This window comes from Phacochoerus africanus, chromosome 3 (genome assembly GCF_016906955.1).
Source record: "Phacochoerus africanus isolate WHEZ1 chromosome 3, ROS_Pafr_v1, whole genome shotgun sequence".
Taxonomy (NCBI): domain Eukaryota; kingdom Metazoa; phylum Chordata; class Mammalia; order Artiodactyla; family Suidae; genus Phacochoerus; species Phacochoerus africanus.
This window is the reverse complement of record NC_062546.1, coordinates 186,562,045-186,583,227: the sequence shown is the minus strand read 5'-3', so window position 1 is coordinate 186,583,227 and position 21,183 is coordinate 186,562,045. Positions and strand designations below refer to the sequence as shown.

The following is a 21,183-nucleotide window of genomic DNA, read 5'->3' as shown; positions in this document are numbered from 1 at the left end:
GACCGATGTCACAGGACCCGCTGTTCCTGGACCTGATTGGGACCTGCCACTCAGACAGCACCAAGCCGGCCATCCTGAGGCCACAGCACCTCGCTTGGTACCGCACGCACCTGGCGCGGGGCCTGACACGCTACCCGCCCGACATTCTGGGCATCATGCTGAGGGAGAAGAAGTTGGAGCAGGATAAGAACGGGGCCCTGATGATTTCCACCAAGGTTCGATGGACCCCTCTGGGACCCCCAGGAGCCATCTACCCTCCCTAGGTTTATGCCCCCTTCCCTAGCATTTCATGGGCAGTCTCATGCCAGGCCCTGTGGGTACCTTGGTTGGGGGCGGTGGGTGATGTGTGTGGAGCTCTTATAGCCTTTTCACAGAAAGGAGCACGGGAGGTGAGGGATGAGGGGCAACAGCTGGAGAATGGCAGCTGGGCACCCACCCACCTGTCTCTCCTCAAGCAGGACCTGGAGGACATACCAGCCCTGCAGTATCCCCTCATCCCACCCATGACCGAATACTTCTTCGATGGCACCAACGACATGGCCATCTTCCCCCCACCTGTCAGTCTTGAGCCTGTCGAGGTAGACTTTGGTGCCTGCCCCAGGCCCGAGGACCCCAACCCTGTCCCCCTGTGCCTGATGAACCACACCAACGGCAAGATCACTGTGGCCTGGACACGAAGGTCTGACTGCCCCTTCTGGGTGACCCCCAACACCTGCGACGTGCCCCCCCTCAAGTCCATGGCCATGCGCCTGCACTTCCAGCCACCTCACCCCAACTGCCTGTACGCCTTGGAGCTGGAAGGCTTCGCTGTCTATAAGGTACGTGGGGCAGACAAGATGGGGAAAGCGGGTTCTCTGCCCTGGAGCCTGAACAGCAGAGTGTGGGGTCAGTGGGGGTGACCCCACTGATGGATGTGGGATCCATCCTCCCCGGGCCAGGTCCTGCTCCTCCCTCTCCTTGTCTTCTTGGCTGGACACTGGTCTTAGTGGTTTGTCTTCTCCCAGGGTCATGACTGCCTGGGCCTGGGCCCAGGGACTTCTTGGCCCATCTGAGTATGTCTTACCTGTTGTGTCTCCCACCACCTCCAGAGGGAGCACTCAGTGGGGCTCAAGCCCTTTGAAACATTTTGATGATGAGGCTCCTGGCTTGGGTGGAGGTGGGGTGCTCCTGGCCTCTCTCTAGTCCTTGTAGTAGGAAGTGGTCCCTCTAAAAGAGTCAGGAGGGAGTTCCCATTGTGGCTCAGGGATAACAAACTCGACTAGGATCCATGAGGATGCAGGTTCGATCCCTGGCATTGCCATGAGCTATGGTGTAGGTTGCAGACCTGGCTTGGATCCCACATCGCAGTGGCCATTGCGTAGGCTGGCAGCTGCAGCTCCAATTCAGCCCCTGGCCTGGGAACCTCCATGTGCTGGGGGAGCGGCCCTGAAAAAGAAAAAAGAAAAAAGAAAAAAGTCAGGGGCAGGAACCAGAGCCTGGGGGACCGAGTCGGGGGCACCCAGTAGTTAGGCTGTGGGGGAAGGACTTCTAGCTCAGCTTCCCTTGACCGGGGAATTCAGACCACAGGCTCTCAGCCCAAGACTCTTAGCCCCAGACGTGTGGCTCCCTCCCCCTCTGCAGTCCATCCTGCCCTTTCCCTCCTTCTGCGGCTCTGCCCGCCCTGCACTTCTCTTCCAGTGGCTGGTGCTGAGGTAAAGGGAGAAGCAGAGTCGTGCAGTGGATCAGGGTCCCTTAGCAGCTATGTGACCTTGCATGTCTGTTAATGTCTCTGAGCCCTGGTCTTTTCATCTATAACTTTAAGGTCATATCCAGACTTTTGAGAAGTTTTTCCAAAGCTGAGTTGGAAACAGAGCTTTAGCTGCCTCTGTTCTAATATCTTGGCCGGTCTGGGGGAGGAGGAAGGATGCAGAGGTTTGTATGAATATGGCTGTGGACGAGTGGCTTTGATGAGCCCGACAGACTTCCAGGATACAGGCTCTAGTCCTGCGCTGTCGGATATGCCAACCCATAGCCACATGTGGCTGCTGAGCACTTGAACTGTGTCTGGTCCAAACAGATGTTGCTGTAAGGGGAAGAGATGCACTGATTTCCAAGACATGGCATGAAAAGAACACACAATGCCTCCTGCATCACTTTTATATCAGTTACATGTTGAAGTGATAAAATCTTGGATCTACTGGGTTAAATAAAACATATTACTGAAATTAACTTTACACATTTCACTCTGTCGATGTGGCTACCAGGACATTTAAAACGATGCCTGCTGTTCACACTTGTGGCTCATGTTATATTTCTATTGGCCAGTGCTCTCCAGGCACGTTCCTGCAGGAGGAACGGTGCTTTCACATCCCAGCCCTGCCCTATTCTGCTGGGAGGATTAAAGAGCATGGGTGCTGGGTGCTAAGTGCTCAGAGCAGGGCCCAGTACACAGCGGGCAGCGCTATTCTGACTACTCTTCTCGCAATGTCTTCCCTTCTGGGCTCCTGCAATCTGGAGGCGAGCTGCGGTGGCCCCCAGGAGGGCGCAGGACTCAGCTTGTCTGTGGGTCCGGTCCCCCTCCCCCGCCACAGGTCCTACGGAGCTACAACAATATTGAAGAGGACTGCACCGTGTGCCCGTCCTGGTGCCTGACGCTCCGGGCGCGAGGCCACAGCTATGGTGCCACCTTGGAGCACCACATCCCGCAATACTCCCTGCATGTCCCCAAGGTGAGCGCGGCCCCAGCAGTAGCGGGGGAGGGGGAACAGGGGAGCCCGGCTTCTGTGGTAGCCTGCAGTTCCCTCTCCTGTCTCCGATGGCCTCAGAAACATGTCCAAACCGCCCCCCGCAACCGAAACACGTCCAAGACCCTCTGACCCTAGCCATCCTAGCCTCCCCACTGCTGGCCCCTGGGGCTCTGTAGCCATCAAGGCCTCTCTCCTGGGTCACTAGGGCACTGGGACTGGGGTCACTGGGGCTTGGACCACTGGCTCCAGCCTGCTCCATCTGAAATACTCCCCAGTGCTCTCACACTCCGGCTCCTTCATTTGCCGTGTCTGCTGGGTGCCTGCTGGGCAGACGGCAGCCCCTCGGGGAGCATCCTGTCCTGCTGCAGTCACAGAGCCGACTCCTCGAGGAGCCAAAATTCCCAGGTCTCTCCGAAGGGCCCTGGGAGGCCCCATCGGACCAGAGCACCAGATAACACAAGGCTTCAAAACCCAGATTCTGGGAGTTCCCGTCGTGGCACGGCAGTTAATGAACCTGACTAGTATCCATGAGGACTCCGGTTTGATCCCTGGCCTCGCTCAGGGGGTTAAGGATCCTGCGTTGCCATGAGCCGTAGTGTAGGACACAGACCTTGGATCGATCTGATGTTGCTGTGGCTGTGGGTAGGCCGGCAGCTGTAGCTCCGATTCGACCCCTAGCCTGGGAACCTCCATATGCTGTGGGTGCAGCCCTAAAAAGACAAAGAAACAAAAGAAAACAACCAAAACAGATTCGGGAACCAGCTGGCCGTGCTCCAATTCTGGCTTCTCCTACATGCCTCTTCCCAGCTTCTGTTACCATCATCCGTCTTTTCATCCATCCGTGTTACCCTCAAGCCTCATACTGCTGAAAAGACACCACCTTGGGACAATGTTCTGGGGCGTGATCTTGGTCCTCCACTCGTTACGCTTCTGCTCAAAGGCACCCCTTCCCAAAGCCCCCCTGACTGCCCAGGGGTCACCTGGCTGACCCCTCACTCCCACCCGGTTCCCTTGGCCAGTTCCTCCCAGCAGTTTGTGGCCTTTACTCAGATCCAGCAGATTCAGGGCCCATGTTGCTCCCCCGCTGCTTCATGTACCTGTGCTCATTGTCCCAGCTGGATGGGCACCCTGGTCGGCGACCTTGGCCTTGTGTTCTGTAGCCAGCCTAGCTCTTCACCTGGTGCTGGCTGCACCCTAGGTGCTTGAGGAATGTCTGGCAGCTGAGGTTGCTGGGGTTTTCCGTTTCTCAAAGTGGGGTTCCCCTCAGCTACCTGCATGAGCATCATCTAGAAGGGGCTGCTTAGGCCAGACCTTCTGGACCGGGGTCTCTAAAACTGGGTTCTTCAACAGATGAGTTGAGGGCACCCTAAAAGTGAAAGAACCTTGAAGGGGGTCTCAGAGACCCGAACTTCCCAGAGTTCCTGCAGCCACTCCATCTCTGTCTGGAGGTCTCTGGAAAACAGAAGCATTTTTTGGTGCCAAGCTGGGTCCCTCCATTTCCCGCTCCCAGAGCCTTGACTGGGATGTGCAAAGACATCCCATATCTCCTGGGATTCGGCTCCGCCCAGGCTCACATAGACTTCCCTAAGGATATGTCTGGGTGTGGGGAGTTCCTTAAGGATATGTATGGGTGGGGGGGGGTGCATAGATCTGAGCATGGGTCCCTCTTCTCTTGCACCCCAGCTGTTTCCTGCAGTTTCGCCCGGTGAACCCTCCTACCGCAGCCTGCTCCTGATCAACAAAGGCTCCATGCTGCTGACCTTCAACCTGGCCCCCCAAAGCAGCCCAGACATCTCCCTGCGGCCCAGCTCAGGCCTTGTGGCCCCTGGGGCCCACCAGATCTTCCTCATTTGCACCTATGCCAAGGGCAACTCCTGGAGGCAGCACGTTTTCTACTTGCAGTTCAATCTCTGCCCCCAGTATCTCCAGGTAGGAGGCAGGGATGGGGACTGGGTCCTTGGGAGGTGGGGCCACCCAAAGCCACTTTCTGGGAGTGGTCTCTAAAGCTCCCCTTAAGTAGCCCAGGGACTGTGTCTCTTCCAGAAAGTGGCACGGCAGGGAAAGAACCCCTTGGCCATATCTGGGGACAGCTATCCTCAGGGCCCTGCCTGTCCACCTTAGAGGGTCTGGGACAAGAAAAGGGGTGCAGAGGTCTGGAAGGAAGGAACAGAGGCCACCCAAGACTCATATCTGCATGTGGTAGAGGCATGTTTGGGGCCATGTCTAGTCTATGAAATAATCTGTCATCCCCTTTCCCTAAGTTCTTTTCAAGAACTATCTCCTGGGTCGGTTACCATGTACTCTGACTTTGGCAGCCACTGCCCAGGCCCAGGGCAGCAGAGACTTTGCTATCTGCTCCAAGGGGGAAAAGCTGCCCACCTCTGACTCTTGGGGGAGCCAGAGCTGCAGTGGGATGTCAGGGCTCATCCTCTCTTCACTGGCCCCAGGAGGTGAGCATGCAGAGCCGGGAGGAGCCACTGCAGCTGAAGCTGGACACCTCTAAAAGCATCTTCTTCAAGCCCACCTGGGTGGGCTGCTCCTCCACCAGCCTCTTCACCTTCCGTAACCCCACGCGTCTGCCCTTGGAGTTTGAGTGGAGGGTTTCCCAGCAGCTCCGAAAGATGCTGGCCGTCCAGCCCGCCAGAGGGATTATCCAGCCCAACGAGAGCCTCGTGAGTGCCCTGCTGTGCTGCTAAGGGCTATGGGGAAGGGTACCCATCAACCTCCCCTTCACCATCATCTCTTACTCATGCCTGTCTGGGGCCAGGCTTACCCTCCCATTCATCCAGTCAATCCAGAGTCCGTCCTTCCAGCCTCATTTCTATCGTCATCACCCCCATTTTACAAAGAGGAGCCGAGACCTTAAAAAAAAAAAAAAAAGCCACTTACTAAGACTATGAATTAGGAGGTGCAGACCTGGGACTTGAACCAGGGTTTCTGATGTCAGGGTCCAGGGACAAGTCCGTTCTCCATCCACGGTTTCCAAAGCTGTGAGATCCCTGGGAGGTGGTGTGGAGCAGCTGGATTGGGGGTCAAACGGGTGGCTACCCATTCAGGAGTGAGAAAGGGGCTCCTGGAAGTTGAAGCAGCAGGTCCCTGGAGTGGGGCACAGGCTGGGACCAAAACTCGCAGACGCCATCCCAGGTCTCAGGCCTTCTAGACTAGTCGAGGAGGCCAAACTCGGGCCAAGAACCACCAACACACTGTCAGGAAGAGCCCGGGCATAGTAGGCTACAAGGTGAGAGTCCACACAGCCCCCAGAGTCAGCCCCAAGAGTTCACACCCCAGATCCCCCAAGCACCCTCATCAGCTGTGTGACCGTGGGCAAGTTACCCCACGTCTCTGAGCCTCCAGTTTCTCATCAGACAACAAGGCACCAAACTAATACCACTTAGCTTATAGAGATGGAGGATTGAGGGCTTAGGGAGACAGTACAGTGCACAATATGCATAAACGCCTGGCCCAGAGAAACACTCAGAGGTACCATAGCTCGCTGTCCTGCAAATGGGACATAGATGTGCTTGAGCCTGGGCAGGGGTTTGCAGGGACCCCCATGCAGGGATAATCTCTGTGGCCCCAGACAATGACGTGGACCTTCAGCCCCCTGGAGGAGACCAAGTACCTGTTCCGAGTGGGGATATGGGTCTGGGAAGCCGGCCTGCCCCCGAGCACGAAGCCTCCCACCACCACTCACTACATGCTCCGGCTGGTGGGCCTGGGCGTCACCGGGCAGCCTCTCTGTGAGTGGGAGGACCCTGGCGGGTGGGGGCACAGATGGGAGGGAAGAGACCAGGTGTCTGACTCCAAGAAGGCAGGGGATGGGAGTCTTCTGTCCCCCTCAATCCCGGGGCCCTCACCCCGGACCCTGCCCTTCCTTGAGGATGCTCTGAGGCCAGGGGTGGGAAAGCCGGGGCCACGGGCCTAGGGGCGCCCCCTCCCTGGGCTGGCTGACTCTGGCCCTCAGGCAAAGGAGAAGGAGCTGGACTTTGGGAACATACTGGTGAACAGCAAGCAGTCCAGGACGCTGGTGCTTCTGAACGAGGGCGACTGCACCCTCTACTACCGCCTGTTCCTGGAGCAGTGCAGCCCTGAAGCTGTGGACAACGGCCCTCTCGGTACTCAGGCCTGGGCTGGGAGGCGGGCATGGGGGGCCCTGGTTAAGACTGCTTAACCGGGAGTTCCCGCTGTGGCACAGTGGGTCAAGGATCCTGAGGTGCTGGTGCTGTGGTGTGTGTTGCAGCTGCGGCTCAGATTCAATCCCTGGCCCTGGAACTTCCATATGCCTTGGGTGTGGCCATAAAAAGAAAGAAGAAAATAAGACTGGTTAGGAGTTCCCGTCGTGGCTGAGTGGTTAACGAACCTGACTAGGAACCATGAGGTTGCAGGTTCCATCCCTGGCCTTGCTCAGTGGGTTAAGGATCCGGCGTTGCCATGAGCTGTGGTGTAGGTCGCAGATGTGGCTCAGATTCCGCATTGCTGTGGCTGTGGTGTAGGCCGGTGGCTACAGCTTCGATTGGACCCCTAGCCTGGGAACCTCCATATGCCGCAGGTGCAGCTCTGGAAAAAAGACAAAGGAAAAAAAAAAAAAAAAAAGACTGGTTAACCAGACCATGGTGCAGGAGTGGGCAGAGCAGGGCTTAAAGCTTGGTACTTCCACATTCTAGACGTGTGGCACTCTGGGTGAATGTCCTCTCTGAGACTCAGCTCCTTCATCTGTAAGATGGGGCCACTAGTGGCACCTACCTCCTGGGGCTGCCAGGAGGAACAAAGTGCTTAACAGGTGCCCGTGACACAGAGACAGGTCCCCACTGTCTTGGTCTGGAGGAGGGACTCCAGGGCCTGGCTCAGGGCCTGCTCTCTAATCAGTGCTCTGCTGGTCCAGGGGAGGGTATTGGGGATGGAGCAAGAGGAAAGGCCAGGACCCTCTGGGCTGCACTGAGCGCCTTCTCTGCCCTTGACCCCACTCGGGCATCCCTGTGCAGCTCTGCAGCTGGACCGCACAGAGGGGAGTATGCCACCCCGGTCCCAGGACACTATCTGCCTGATCGCCTGTCCCAAGTTCCGGTCCCAGTACTCCTGGACCATCAGCTACTCTCTCCTCTCCCACAGAGGTACCTGGGCCATCAGACACGGGGCCAGGGAGGAAAGGGGGTGGGCAGTGTGAGCAGGACTTGTGGTGGGAGGATGCTGAGGGTCCAGGCAGAGCTAGCAGAGGGGGTGTGAGTGTGCCTGGGTGTGCCTTTGGGTGTCTGGTGTGTACACCTCATACCAACCACGTCTGTCTAGATGAGTGTCCGTATGTCTGTCCCTGGGCTGTGGCTTACTGAGGGATCTTCGGCAAATCCTTAGCTGCCCGAGCCTTGGCTTCTTCCTTTGTAAAGTGGTGTTGTTGCTAACCTGCCCCGGGGCTCCTGGGCAGCACCGGAGAGTGGCTAAGGGCTTGGACACAAGCCAGACTCCTTGGAATTAGATCCTGGCCTCAGCACTTATGAGCCATGTAATCTTTTTTATTTGGGGTGGGGAGTGGGGGCAAAGCCCCCACTGCATATGGAGGTTCCCAGGCCGGGGGTCAAATCTGAGCTGTAGTTGCCGGCCTACACCACAGCCACAGCAAAGCCGAACCCTTAACCCACTGAGCAAGGCTGGGGATCGAACCCCCATCCTCATGGATACTAGTTGGGTTGGTTACCACTGAGCCATGACAGGAACTCCTGAGTCATGTCATCTTAACAAGTTGTTTAACCTCCCTATGCTTTAGTTTCCCCATCTGTAAAATCAGGATGATAACGGTGTACAGGCAAAAATACTTAAGTACTGACACATGTTACCACATGGGCAAACCTTGTAAACATTGTGACAAGTAAAAGGGGAAGTGTCTGTTGTGGCTCAGTGGTAAGGAATCCGACTAGGGTCTGTGAGGATGAGGGTTTGATTCTTGAGCTTGCTCAGTGGGTTAAGGATTCGGTGTTGCTGTGGCTGTGGTGTAGGCCGGCAGCTGTGGCTCCGATTCGACCCCTAGCCTGGGAACCTCCATATGCCGAGGGTGCAGCTCTAAAAAGACAAAAAAAAAAAAAGTAAAAGCGGCCAGTCATAAAAAGCCACACATTGTATGATTCTATTTATGTGAAACATCCAGAACGTCCAGAAACATCATGGCTCAGTGGTTAATGAACCTGACTAGTGTCCATGAGGATACAGGTTCAATCCCTGGCCTCGCTCGGTGGGTTAAGGATCTGGTGTTGCCGTGAGTTGTGGTGTAGGTCCCAGACGTGGCTCGTATCTGGCGTTGCTGTGGCTGTGGTGTAGGTTGGCAGCTGTAGCTCTGATTAGACCCCTAGCCTGGGAACCTCCATGTTTAGGGCTGTGGGTGCAGCCCTAAAAGACAAAAAGACACAAAAAAAGGGGGGGGGGGAGGGAGAAGAAAGTAGATTAGTGTTTGCCAGGGGTTGGGGGAGGGGTGAGTGGGGAGTGATGACTAATTGGTACTGGATTTCTTTGGGGGGCATGAAAATGTTCTAAAAGCAGTGGTGGCGAAGAGTTCCTGTCGTGGCACAGTGGTTAACGAATCCGACTAGGAACCATGAGGTTGCGGGTTCGATCCCTTCCCTTGCTCAGTGGGTTAGGGATCCAGCTATTGCTGTGAGCTGTCGTGTAGGTCGCAGACTCTGCTCGGATCCCGCGTTGCTGTGGCTCTGGCATAGGTTGGCAGCTACAGCTCCGATTCGACCCCTAGCCTGGGAACCTCCATATGCTGTGGGAGTGGCCCAAGAAATGGCAAAAAGACAAAAAAAAAAAAAAAGCAGTGGTGGCGACTGAGCATCTCTGAATATGGGGGGTGGAAATCACTGAATTGGATGTGTTTAAAGGGTTAATTTTATGGCATATAGATTATACCTCAATAAGGCTGTCAGTAAAACTATTAGTTTGAAAACAAGTAACAGTACACCTTAAATACAGTAGTGTTTGCCAAGCACTCAGGACGGTGCCTGGTCCGTAGGCAATATCAGACCAGGTCTAGCTGTTGCTGGAAGCATCCCAGGGCCTGTTGGCTCCCAACAGGTGACAGCTGCTCTTGACAATGATCTTGGGGCAGGTTGCCTGGGACCCCTGCACCCTCAGCCTGGAGGCCCCGCCCCACGGGAGCTGGGAGGTGAGTGCACCCCTCTCTCCCACACCCCCTTCCCCCAGATAACAAGGTTGGGGAGAAGCAGGAGCTGTGTCGTGTCTCCCTGATGGCCGTGTACCCCATCCTCTCCATCCTGGACATCTGCTCCATGGGCAGTGCCCAGGGCATCACCCGGAAGCACCTGTGGCGCCTCTTCTCCCTGGACCTGCTCAACAGTTACTTGGAGCGTGACCCCACCCCCTGGGAGCTCACCTACGAGGTGCCGACCCGGCACAGGTGAGGCGGGCCTCAGGGAGAGGCAGGGCCTGTCTGGGGATGTTCTTGGAGCTTTCTGCCCACGTCCCCAGCACCAGGACCCGTCCAAGAAGGGGCTCCCTGTCTCCTCCCCAGTTCTTGCCCATCTCGGAAAAGCCTGGAGAAGGCAGGGACTGGCTTGAAGTCCCCCCTGCCCTGGAGTCCCAGATTTCCCAATTCCCACCTGTAGGGGGATGGGTGCCAAGCCAGCCACCCCAGGGGAGGGGGCCCCATCCTGTTCCAATCCCTGTCTCTGAGACCCTCTCTCTGCTCCACACAGCACCAGCCAGACTCCTCCTGTCTTCACCCCTCTGAAGCTCAACTTCAATTTTGGGGCAGCACCAATAGACGCCCCACCCTCCGTGGTGCTGCTGGCGCTGAAGAACAGCGGACTGGTACCCCTGGACTGGTACGGAGGGGGTTGCTAGGGGCCTAGGGGTCAGGTGCTAGAGGCTTCTCTTGCTAGTGGCAGACCTAGCTGCCTGATGTCTGCGAAGATCGCCCAGCCCCCACCCCATTGATGAGATGTGGAAGCCAGGGTGGGACTGGGGGGTTGTCTGGCGGGACACCAGACCTGTCACTGGCTGAGACGCATCCCCTGGCTCAGAAGTGGTGGAATCACGCTGATGGAGACTGGCAGGGTCATGTCAATAGCGCAACGAAAGAGCAGCAGCCGTCGCTCCCCTGCCTCATGCCAGCTGCTGTGCTTGACGAGCCTTTTCTCCCCCCACCCCCGCCCTCACCCCCCAGTCTCACACCAACTCTGTGAAAAAAAATCCTCCTCTGCTGACTCTTTCTTAGATGGGGAGATAAGGACTCAGCCATTTGAGGCAGAGCCAAGTTCAAAGCCAGATTTGTCCAGCTCCAGAACCCCTGCTTAGTCAGCAAGAAGTTTTGAGGTGCTCTTACGTGCTGGGCACTGTGCTAGGTGCCAGGGCACCCCCATCGGGGCCCAATCCAGTGGGGATGAGCCCTGTACAGGGGCGAGTGGAGCGTCTCTGGCAGAGAAGGACAGGGCTCTGCTGCCGCAGCGCTGGTGTCAGGGAGATGGCAGGGCTGAGCAGAGCCACGTGGAGCTGTAGGAGGGGTCGAGGCTGGCCACAGGGCAAGCTGTGCTTCCCCGGTCACATGGGGCCCAGGCCTGGAAACCTGAGCCTGACAAGCTGGGCCCTTCCCGTGCTTGGCTTTCCCCCCAGGCCACCTCCCCCAACCCCCAACGGGTGCCCAGTAAGCATCCTGTTTCCATGCCAGCGCCTTTTCTTTTTCTCTCCCTGCCTCCACCACGCGCCTTGATTTCCTTGTAAACTTCCTTTTGATGACTTCTAACTTTGCTTGGCTAGACGGAGGTGAGAAAGAAGTGTCCCCATCTGGGTCAGGCTTGGGAGAGAGAGCCAGGGGCCCAGCCTGGGCGTGGCAGGGGGCAGCTAAGAGTGCCTGTATGCAGGGAGGGGCACCTGTGATCTCAGGGATCTTCCAGCCTGAGCAGAGCCTTGGGGCGTGTGGGGGTGAGGCTAGGGCCTACCGCGGGGTCTGGGGTGCAATGGCCACCCCTTACTATCTATCTGGGTTGTCCTGCCCCTCTCTGTGGGGGGAGGATGTGGGGGAAGCTGGCTCATTAGGCGGCTCCTGGCCCTAACTGACTGGGAAGCTTGGCAGCCAGGGGCCTGGTGGGGAAAGTCTGGGGCCGGCCTTGAGCTCTGGATCTGCCATTCACTGGGCTGTTTGAGTGGCCGCGAGCCAGGCCCTCTGGGGATCGGGAGTGGAGGCAGGAAAAGCGGCGTTGGCCTGTGTCCTGGTGTGGATTGCGTGTGCATGTGTGTTTGTGTAGCAGCAAGCCAGCTCACACTCTCTGTGGAGAGGGTCCAGGCTGCTGGAAGCCGGGGAAGGAGGAAAGCCCGGCAGAGTGCCTGCTGAGCTGGGCCCGTCCATCGGGAGATCATTTGAGGTTCAGGAAGGCAGTCCGTGCTGCTCCCCAGTCTCCAAACGCAGGGACCCTTCCTTGGAAGGCTTGACTCTCCTAGGCTTTTTGTGTTTTTTTCTGTTTCCTTTCAATTTCTTAGAAGGTTATTTTTGAAAATTCTAGCCAGTCTCTGTTGAACTCAGAAAGAACAGACCGAAGGTTTTATTCTGGCCAAGACCAGTAAGACACAGGGAGTATGGACTTGGCCTGGCGGCAGCAGCAGGCAGGACAGTGAACCCCAAATGGGAGGGGGAGTATCGGGAGAACAGGCAGCCGTATCGCTGCCCACTCCCTCCAGGCTTCCTCTGATGCCTCTGCTCTTGGCCCAGGGAGAGGTGGGGCCTTGCATTTAAGGCGGTGAGCCCTTACAGCGCCATATACACTGGCTAACGTCATCTGTTCCCTCATTCACTAAGTCATTGGCTAAACTGTAACTAGGTGCAGGCCCCGGGCCTGGAGCCCAGAATAGAAATGCAGATGAGGGAGTTCCCTGGTGGTCTAGTGGTTAGGATTTGGTGCTCTCACCAATGTGGCCTGGATTCAGTCTCTGATCTGGGAACTGAAATCTCACATCAAGCCACTGCAGGGTGCAGTAAAAGAGAGAGAGAAGGAGGGAAGGAAGGAAGGAGAGAGAAAGAAAGAAAAGGAAAGAAAGAAAGAAAGAAAGAAGAAAGAAAGAAAGAAAGAAGAAAGAAAGAAAGAAAGAAGAAAGAAAGAAAGAAAGAAGAAAGAAAGAAAGAAAGAAAGAAAAAGAAGGAAGGAAGGAAAGAAGTTTGCAGTTGAGCCCAGGCTCTGCCCTCCAGGTGGCATAGACAGCCCTTTGGTGCAGGCCCTCTTGAGGCCCCCTGGTTGGTGCTGCTGGCATTCCTAGATGCCTCAAATGGCCCTTCCAAGAGCTTTGCCACACAAGCCCCTCCAGGGTCAGCACCCCACATAATTAAGGATCCAGCGTTGCTGTGAGCTGTGGTGTAGGTCGCAGACACAGCTTGGATCTGCACTGCCGGCAGCTGTAGCTCTGATTGGACCCTAGCCTGGGAACCTCCATATGCCGCGGATGAGGCCCTAAAAAGACAAAAAGAAAAAAAAAGGGACCTACATAAACAATCAGCCCCTCTGACCCTGGCACCCACAATGGGAGCCCCAGTCTCTACCTTCCATTTAGTCATCAGAACGCTGCTTCGGTTCCTGGGTTTGGGGGCCATTATGAAGTAAGAATCCACATCCATGCATTTGTTAAGCTGTACATGGGACAGCTTGCCTAATGGATGAAGAAGCCTCCACCCATCCCACCTGGGGCTCAGAGCTCCCAACTCTGTTCTGAGAGGCCCCACCCCTTTTGCTTCTCACCCCTCTCCCAGGACCTTCCTCTTCCCAAGCGACCAACAGATCAACCTGGAGCTGTGGGCAGAGCAGGCAGAGTTTAACTGCACCGAGTTGCACCAAATGCGCGTGCAAGACAATTGCATCTTCTCCATCAGCCCCAAGGCTGGGAGCCTGAGTCCCGGGCAAGAGCAGATGGTGGAGTTCAAATACAGGTTGCCCCCACCCCCACCGTGTACTGCACTTCCGGTCCTGGAGACACCCCACCCCCACCCCCACCCCCACCCCCCACTTGTGGAGCAGACGGGCCTTACACTGTGTGACTCCAGAGTACCTGAGTGGCCACCATCCTGAGAAGGCCTCACCTTCCCACCTGCAGAGGAGGTTTAATTTTCCTCTTATCTCATCCTAGCTCAGGTGTCCACATAGCCACCCCATAGCCCCAGGCGTGTAATGACCCCTTGTTCTTCCACTCACACCAGGGCTCAATAACTCATCTGGGACTGTCTCCTCCCTTCCAGCCACCTGTTTGTTGGTACCGATCGCCTCCCGGTGCTCTTCAAGGTGTCCCATGGCCGGGAGATCCTGGTGAGGTCCAGCCCTGGTCGTGTCCCGGAAAGCCAAGAGAGCGGTGCAGGGAACCGTGTTCCGTAGGGAGCTAGCATCCAGATCTCTCTGCTGGGCACTTGGGTTCCTTCCAGGGAAAGATGCTCATGGGCTTTCTCTTTCCAGCTAAATTTCATAGGTGTGACAGTGGAATTGGGGCAGAAGTATGTGCACTTCACTTCCGCCAGCCATCAGTTCATCCCTGTCTCCATTGGTGACACACTACCCCCGAGGCAGGTCAGTGGTCTACATTGTCCTAGTCACCAAGAGCCTTTAGGGTTGATCTCTGTGTATCTGTGTCAGCCCTTGGCAGGGTGACAAAGACCTTGCCCTCCAAAAAGTCTTCACTCTAAGCAGTGGAACTGCAGGTCAAACCCCAGTACTGGGCAATTGGGAGAGACCCAAGGCAAGAGCCTTCCTAGTTTGCGTTATTGGAAAATAGGTAGTGCTGTTGGCTGGAAGGAGATACACTAGGGGGAGGAACGGGTTTTGGAGTGAAGAGTTCTGTTTGGGCCAAATTTAACATGCCTATGAAATGACCAAGAGGAGTTGTCAAGTGGAAGTTGAATGCCAGGTATGGACTCAGAGGGTGGTCCAAGCTAGAGAAATAAAGTCAGCATATTCAGGCGTGAGTGCTAAGGAAGATGACCAGGCCAGACCTAAATCCAGACGAACTCTTTATTCTCGTGGTCTTCCATTTTCTCATCTCTACTATGGAGGATTGGACCAAAAGATCCCTGGTTTCATCCAGAGATTCCCAAACTTTGGAGTTAGTGTTGGGGGTCCTCCCATCATCCTCATACCATACCATCCTTTAAGCACAACAACCTCTAATGGCAGATGGAGCAAGTGGCAGCCTCACAGGTAGTTAGAATGAGAGCCTAGAAAGCATGCATGGGTGTGGATAGTGCATGCATGGGTGTTGCCCTAAATTCCAACTCTAAGGACACAAGCACCCGTGTCTCCTATACCTCGACGAACGAAAGTTGAGAGCAAATAAAATAAGGATTACAGGGAGTTCTTATCGTGGCTCAGTGGTTAATGAATCTGACTATCATCCATGAGGACACAGGTTCGATCCCTGGCCTCACTCAGTGGGTTAAGGACAGGGTGTTGCCATGAGCTGTGGTGTAGGTCACAGACGTGGCTTGGATCTGACGTTGCTGTGGCTGTGGTGTAGGCCAGTGTCTGCAGCTCCAATTTGACCCCTAGCCTGGGAACCTCCACAGGCTGCAGGAGTGGCCCTGGAAAAAAAAAGCAAAAAATTTACATATAGATATAGATATAGATATAGATAGTTACATACTTCTTGAGTACTCAAGCCACAAGGGAAATCAGAGATATTTTAGTGGAGTTCTGGGACTATAAGGGTGACTTCATGGAGAACAACCTGGCCTCCCTCAGTGGACAGAGAATCCCAGGCTCTCGGCACCACCACTAAGCTGGTATGGAGGGTCCCTGTTTCCTCTCCCTGCAGATTTATGAGCTGTATAACGGTGGCTCAGTGCCTGTGACCTATGAGATCCAGACCAACATCCTGTCGGAGGTTCAGGAAAAGAATTTTGATCACCCCATCTTCTGCTGCCTCAACCCCAAAGGGGAGATCCAGCCAGGCACAACTGCTCAGGTCTTGTGGATCTTCTCACCCATTGAGGCCAAGACCTACACGGTGAGCAGCTGCCTGGGCTAATATGGGGTGGGGGATGGAGGTGGCTTCCTCAGCAGGCCTTGCTCTGACCAGTTCTTTCCCCCTCCCTCCTGACTTCCCAGGTGGACGTGCCCATACACATCCTGGGATGGAACTCAGCCATCATCCGCTTCCAGGGGGTGGGCTATGACCCCCATGTCATGGGGGACACAGCCCCATTCCACAACATCTCCTCGGGGGACAACAGCTCCATCCACTCGAGGCTGATGGTTCCTGGACAGGTAGGGGGAAGGGAGCTAGGAAGGCCTGAGGCCCAGGAGGAGGCTGAGGGGCCAGGGGGACCAGGACAGAAGGATGGGGAGGCTGGGAAGAAGTGAGACAGAGTTGAGCAGAGAGGGATACAGAGGTGAAGCCTGGAACCAACCTTCCTCCAGATTTAGGAGACAGCACCAGCTCTATGAGAGGCTTACCCTGCCACCTAGTGCTCACAGGCATTCCTGGGCAAGCCACTCCACCTGCTGCAGGGCCCTCCCTCCCGCCCTCTCCTCTACGCATTGAGATGGGGTACTGGAAGGGGAAGAAAGAAGCTCTCCCATTCTAGGGTTCTGAGGTATGGTCTTCAGACAGAGCAGTCCTTCCTTTGGACCTGGATGGATTTTGCTGAAAGATATCTGGACCCAATAACATTACCTTTGGTTCACACACTGCTGAGTGTTGAGAGGTCTGACCATCCACCCATCCATCCACCATCTATCCATTTTCCCCCGACCCACATGCCCATTTACTCAACCATGTATCTATCCATCTATCCATCCATCCACCCACTTCTCCATCCATCCTTCCATGAGCTCCTTTAGTTACTACCCACCAACACATCTTGCCTGTCCACTCTTCCACTCCTACCAGCTTTGCACTTTTACTGCAGGATGAGTACTGTGGAGGACACAGTCAGTAATGGGAAGAGCCAGACAATGTCTCAGCTCTAGAGGCACTCAGGGTTTAGACAGAGATAAAGCGCCCCTTCCACGGCATCAGTCTTTCCAGTACTCCTACAGTACAGCTCCTTCTCTGTGCTTGGTGAAGATGTGACAGCTGATCACCTATTAATTTACAACCATCCTTCAGAGACTCAGGTTATGTTGGCTTTGGATCTGTCTTCTCTAAGCAAATTCTGATTTCTCAATTCTTCCAAGCCTATTTTAATGGTCAAAAATCATAGGCTTTAGAGAGAGACTGTCTGGGTTTATCTCAGCTGTGCCTGTGAGAGGCCTTTGGAAAATTATTTATGTTCTCTGAACCTTAGTAGCACATCTATAAAATGGGGACAAGAGTTGTACCTATATCATCAGGCCACTGAGAGAATCAAATGCCAGTCACTTGCCTACAGTGATACCTGGCCTGTTGAAAGCACTCAGTAGTGCCTTAGTAGCTTAGCATTTCTTCACCTCCCAAAGTTGCTCTTGTGTTCTCTCCACAAACAGAGTGTCTTCTTGTCCCAATCTCATATCTCCCTGGGAAACATTCCTGTGCAGAGCAAGTGCAGTCGCCTGCTGTTCCTCAACAACATCTCCAAGAATGAGACAATTGTCTTTGTCTGGCAGCTAAAGCCTCCAGAATTTGGGGAGGTGAGAGTTCTCTGTGTTTGCAGGATCTGAACCTCTGGAGAGGCTCTAGACTCACCCCCTTTCACTCCACCCCATCCTATTCCACTCCATCTTATTCCATCTCATCCCATCCCATCCCATCCCATCCATCTGCACCCCATGCCATGCCATTTTGTCCCATATCATTCCATCCCATCCCATCCTACTCCATCATATCCCACTCCATCCCACCCCATCCTAGACCATCCCACCCATCCCATCCTACTCCATACCATCTCAGCGTATCCCATCCCATCCCACCCCATCGCATCCCATCCCGTGCCATCGCATCTTGTTCAATCCCATCCCTGTTAAGCTCCAGAGGCTTCTTCCCCAAATCAATAGGTATCTGTGAGTCCCATAAAAGGAAAGGTGGCTCCTGAAGAAACGATCCCGTTTGTGGTGACCCTGAAGGCCTCAGTGCATGCCAGCTTCTACAGCATTGACCTAGTATGCAAGGTAGGACCAGCCTCAGAGAAAAGGTGGGATGGCACACAACTCCCAGTCTTAGGGTGTGGGACAGGCTGTGAGATCTTCAGACCTGAGAGAGAGACAGAGACAGAGACAGAGACAGAGGGCAAGGGACAGCCTCTGAAAAAGTGGGGGCCCACTGCACAGGTCCAGGCCAAGGCCTTCCAGACTTTGGTCTTCTCTCTCCTTGTCCTGGGCTGCAGGTGTACCGGCAGGAACTCCTGAAGCAGTACCATAAGGAGCTGCAGGAGTGGAAGGATGAGAAGGCACGGCAGGAAGTGGAGTTCACCATCACAGATAGGAAAGTGAAGGTGAGCAGGGCAGAGTCGGCTCAGAACACCACAGAGCTTTCCAGTTGGCCTTGCCAGAGGGGACAGAGGTGGTGATCCAAGGAGGTCCTAAAAACTGGCCAGCCTGCCCTAAGAGATGAGGTTTCTTTCATTAGACTATGCGTAGCACCTCCCTAAGGGACTCTCTACATATGGAAAGCTGGCAACCATTCCCTGCTTCATGTAAGCTTGTATTTAATGAACACCTACCAGGTGCTGGGCACTGGGGACCCAGAGTTCACCTGATGGAAGAGAGTATGGGGTAGTGGTTACAGATACAGGCTCTAGAAACGAGTTTTGTTTCCTGGCTTTGATGATTTCTAGCTCTATGATCGTGGTCAACTAACCTCTTAGTTCCCTCAACTGTATAATGGGGGTAATATGACATCTGGGATTGGCTTCAAGGTAATCCAGGGATGGCATATAGATGAGACAAGATGACTAGGAATTGCTAATTGTTGAAGCTGTGCGGCGGGGTAATGGAGGATTCTTTGTAGCGTTCTCTCCACTTTTGCATGCTTTTGAAAATTTTCCACAATAAGAAGTTTAAAAATAAAAGTTTACAAAACATTTTTTTTTACATGCAAGTGAATTGTTATCTGCTTTTAGCACTGCTGTGAGGAGTAAATGATTTAATTCACGTAAAGTGCCAACAACAGCCCCTGGCACCTAGTAAGCACTCATTAAACATGGGGCATTAGTATTTATTTGGGGGAGACTGATAAATGTGAGATAAAATGTCCACCTTGGTTAGTTCCTTCCCCAATTTCACAGCCTCCGATGGTGGCATTCTTGTGCCTCAGTTGTCTCTGTGTCCTCCGCACTAAACCCTCAGGGAGGCACTGCTTCCCACTGAAGCTCTGGAGGCAAATGATGTCTTGAAAGTGATGGGAGAAGAGATTTCTGAATTCAGGGTTAGTAAAGGAGGCTGTATCCTTATCACAAAAAGCCACAAAGCTCTGGGGCACCAGGACAAGCTCCCTTGGGGCAGCCTGCACTGTTTGGTGGCATCTCCTTTTCTCTCTTTCAGTTGGGTAACCAGATTTTCCTTGTCTGCAGGCAGCACTTCCCAAGGGAAGGTTTTGGAAGAGGGCGTGGCTGGGAGTTGGGCAGGACCAAGGGGACAGCAGGTCCTAGCATTGACTTTAGGCCCTCTGTGGGTCATTGGGAAGAGTAGGAAGAGGGGAGTCCTTCCAGGCCTCTTGCATACTAAGCAGGGGTCTCCTTGCTTCTACAGAGACAGACCTATTGTACAGCTTGTGAACCTGTGAGGAAGTACAAGGTGAGGTCGGAAGCCCAGGCCCACCTCCTTGGGATAAATTGAGAAGGTCCTTGCTCCCTCCCCAGAGATACCTCCAACCTCCTGGAAGAGAGGGATGAAAGTGCCAATGGGTGGGGCTGTCACACCTGTGTGGCCCAAAAGATCTGTTTGGGAGGCTAGGGACCCATCAGTAATGGGACCGCAGTCCCCAAGCCCATTGTCATTCATGCCTCCCCTTTCCCAAAGACACTGCCCCCCATCAAGAACCAAGAGTATCTCAACCGGCCCACCAGCTGGAACCTTAAGATCCCAAAGGAGGAGACACATTGGCCATGCCCCCAGCCACCCTCACCAGGCATGCTCTACTTAGGCCTCACTGCCCGCGCCCATGCCACCGACTACTTCCTGGCCAACTTCTTCTCGGACTTTCCCCGCCACTTCTTGCACCGGTGAACTCTCAGGGAGGGAGGGGTATCCTTCCTCTGCCCCCCTCCCACTCCAGAACGAGGTCTGCCCAGACCCAACCCTTGCTGTGGTTTGGGAGTGTATGCAGCAGCAGTGGGACTACTGGGGCGCTGCTGGGCCCAAGATGGCACCATTACTGTATAGGTCCCTATGAGGAGGGGACAAAAGCCAGAGCCCCCTGGGGAACTTACCTAAGCCTCCTTGCCGCCCCTACTTCCTTCCTTTTCCAACTTGGAGCCTCTCCAGGTCCTGTGCTGGAGGGTTGGGCTTGGTTCCCCAAATGTAGCAGCAATACCTTGGGGTTAAGGCTGGGCTCTGCCCCAAACTCACTATGTCCTCATGACTGGGCAGCCACCATCCCTGCTCATGCCACCCCCATCCCAGCATGGTGGCTTGCCCAGGCCACTCAGGATGCCATGGCCTACCCCAGGGAGCTGCCAAAGAGGAAGTGCCCCAGGAAAGAGTCGGAGGCTGATGAAGACTCCCTTGAGATGTGGGCCCTTGTCTCCAAGCAAGAGAAGCAGCTCCTGGTTGACTGTCTCACCACCATCATCAGGTGACCACTCACCCCCAATCCCTCATCGCTCCAGCTCATCGGTCAACTCTGGGTCTACCCGGAGCCCCGGAAGGCCAAGCCCTTCCTCTCTTGAAAACCAGAACTTCCTCTCAAGTTCCTTCCCCTGGTGGCCCCAGGCCCTCCAGGATGTACAGCTCTAATAGAGCTGGCTGGAAGGATCCTCGGAGCAGGGTCCTGAGTTCTGCCTTGTCATAGCTGGTAGATGAGGTCTGCAGCCAATGTGCTGCCTCCCCAGGCCTCTGGCCCTCATTTGTGTGACTCTGACCTCCTGGGTCTTCCTCTCCCCTATATTGTTTACCTTTAAGAATCCATGGGGCCCAGAGATGCTTTTCTCTAAAGAAGGAATGGGAATGAGCAACTGATCAAGGGCTCCCCACCCCCGCCCCCTAGCACCTGTTTGTGGACACAGTAGTCAAGAACCGCCCCTTGGGGAACCCTGAAGCCAGAGCCCCCCCCTAGGGGGCTACAAGGCGTCTCAGTGAGGACCTTCTCCTCCTCCCTGCCACCCAGGGGCCTGCTGGAAGATAAGATCTTCCATGAGGCCGTGGACCAAAACCTGGTGGAGCAGATGCCTTACTTCTGCCAGTTCTGGAATGAGCAGTCGGCCAAGTTCACAGTCCAGAAGAGCAACCTGCACTTAATGCCAGACCCATCTCAGTCCTCCAACAGCTCGGAAGACAGCAGAGACAAGGAAAAGGAGGAGGGTAAGCGGAGGCTAAGGAAGAAGGAAGGCGGGGAAGAGGAGAAGGATGAAGAG

The 21,183-nt window shown here is 54.9% G+C and overlaps 2 protein-coding genes across 2 annotated transcripts in view; both read left to right on the top strand.

Annotated features, from left to right (window-relative positions):
* The window catches only part of LOC125123565 (cilia- and flagella-associated protein 65-like), a 27,485-nt gene extending 17,571 nt beyond the window's left edge, over positions 1–9,914 (top strand). The window contains 9 exon segments of the mRNA XM_047773530.1: positions 15–215; positions 459–818; positions 2,571–2,708; positions 4,410–4,655; positions 5,174–5,398; positions 6,307–6,466; positions 6,691–6,841; positions 7,709–7,837; positions 9,786–9,914. Of these exon segments, the coding sequence (XP_047629486.1) occupies positions 15–215; positions 459–818; positions 2,571–2,708; positions 4,410–4,655; positions 5,174–5,398; positions 6,307–6,466; positions 6,691–6,818 (1,458 nt within the window). The 3' untranslated portion in view covers positions 6,819–6,841; positions 7,709–7,837; positions 9,786–9,914.
* LOC125121989 (cilia- and flagella-associated protein 65-like) lies at positions 9,813–21,183 on the top strand (the record flags this gene model as incomplete). Its single annotated transcript, XM_047770255.1, has 15 exons — positions 9,813–9,876; positions 10,009–10,128; positions 10,427–10,555; positions 13,465–13,641; positions 13,948–14,014; positions 14,159–14,269; positions 15,510–15,701; positions 15,803–15,961; positions 17,162–17,305; positions 17,669–17,782; positions 17,998–18,105; positions 19,361–19,405; positions 19,631–19,833; positions 20,280–20,405; positions 20,937–21,183. Coding segments are annotated over exons 4-15 (1,608 nt in total), but the record flags the coding sequence as incomplete, so codon positions are not given.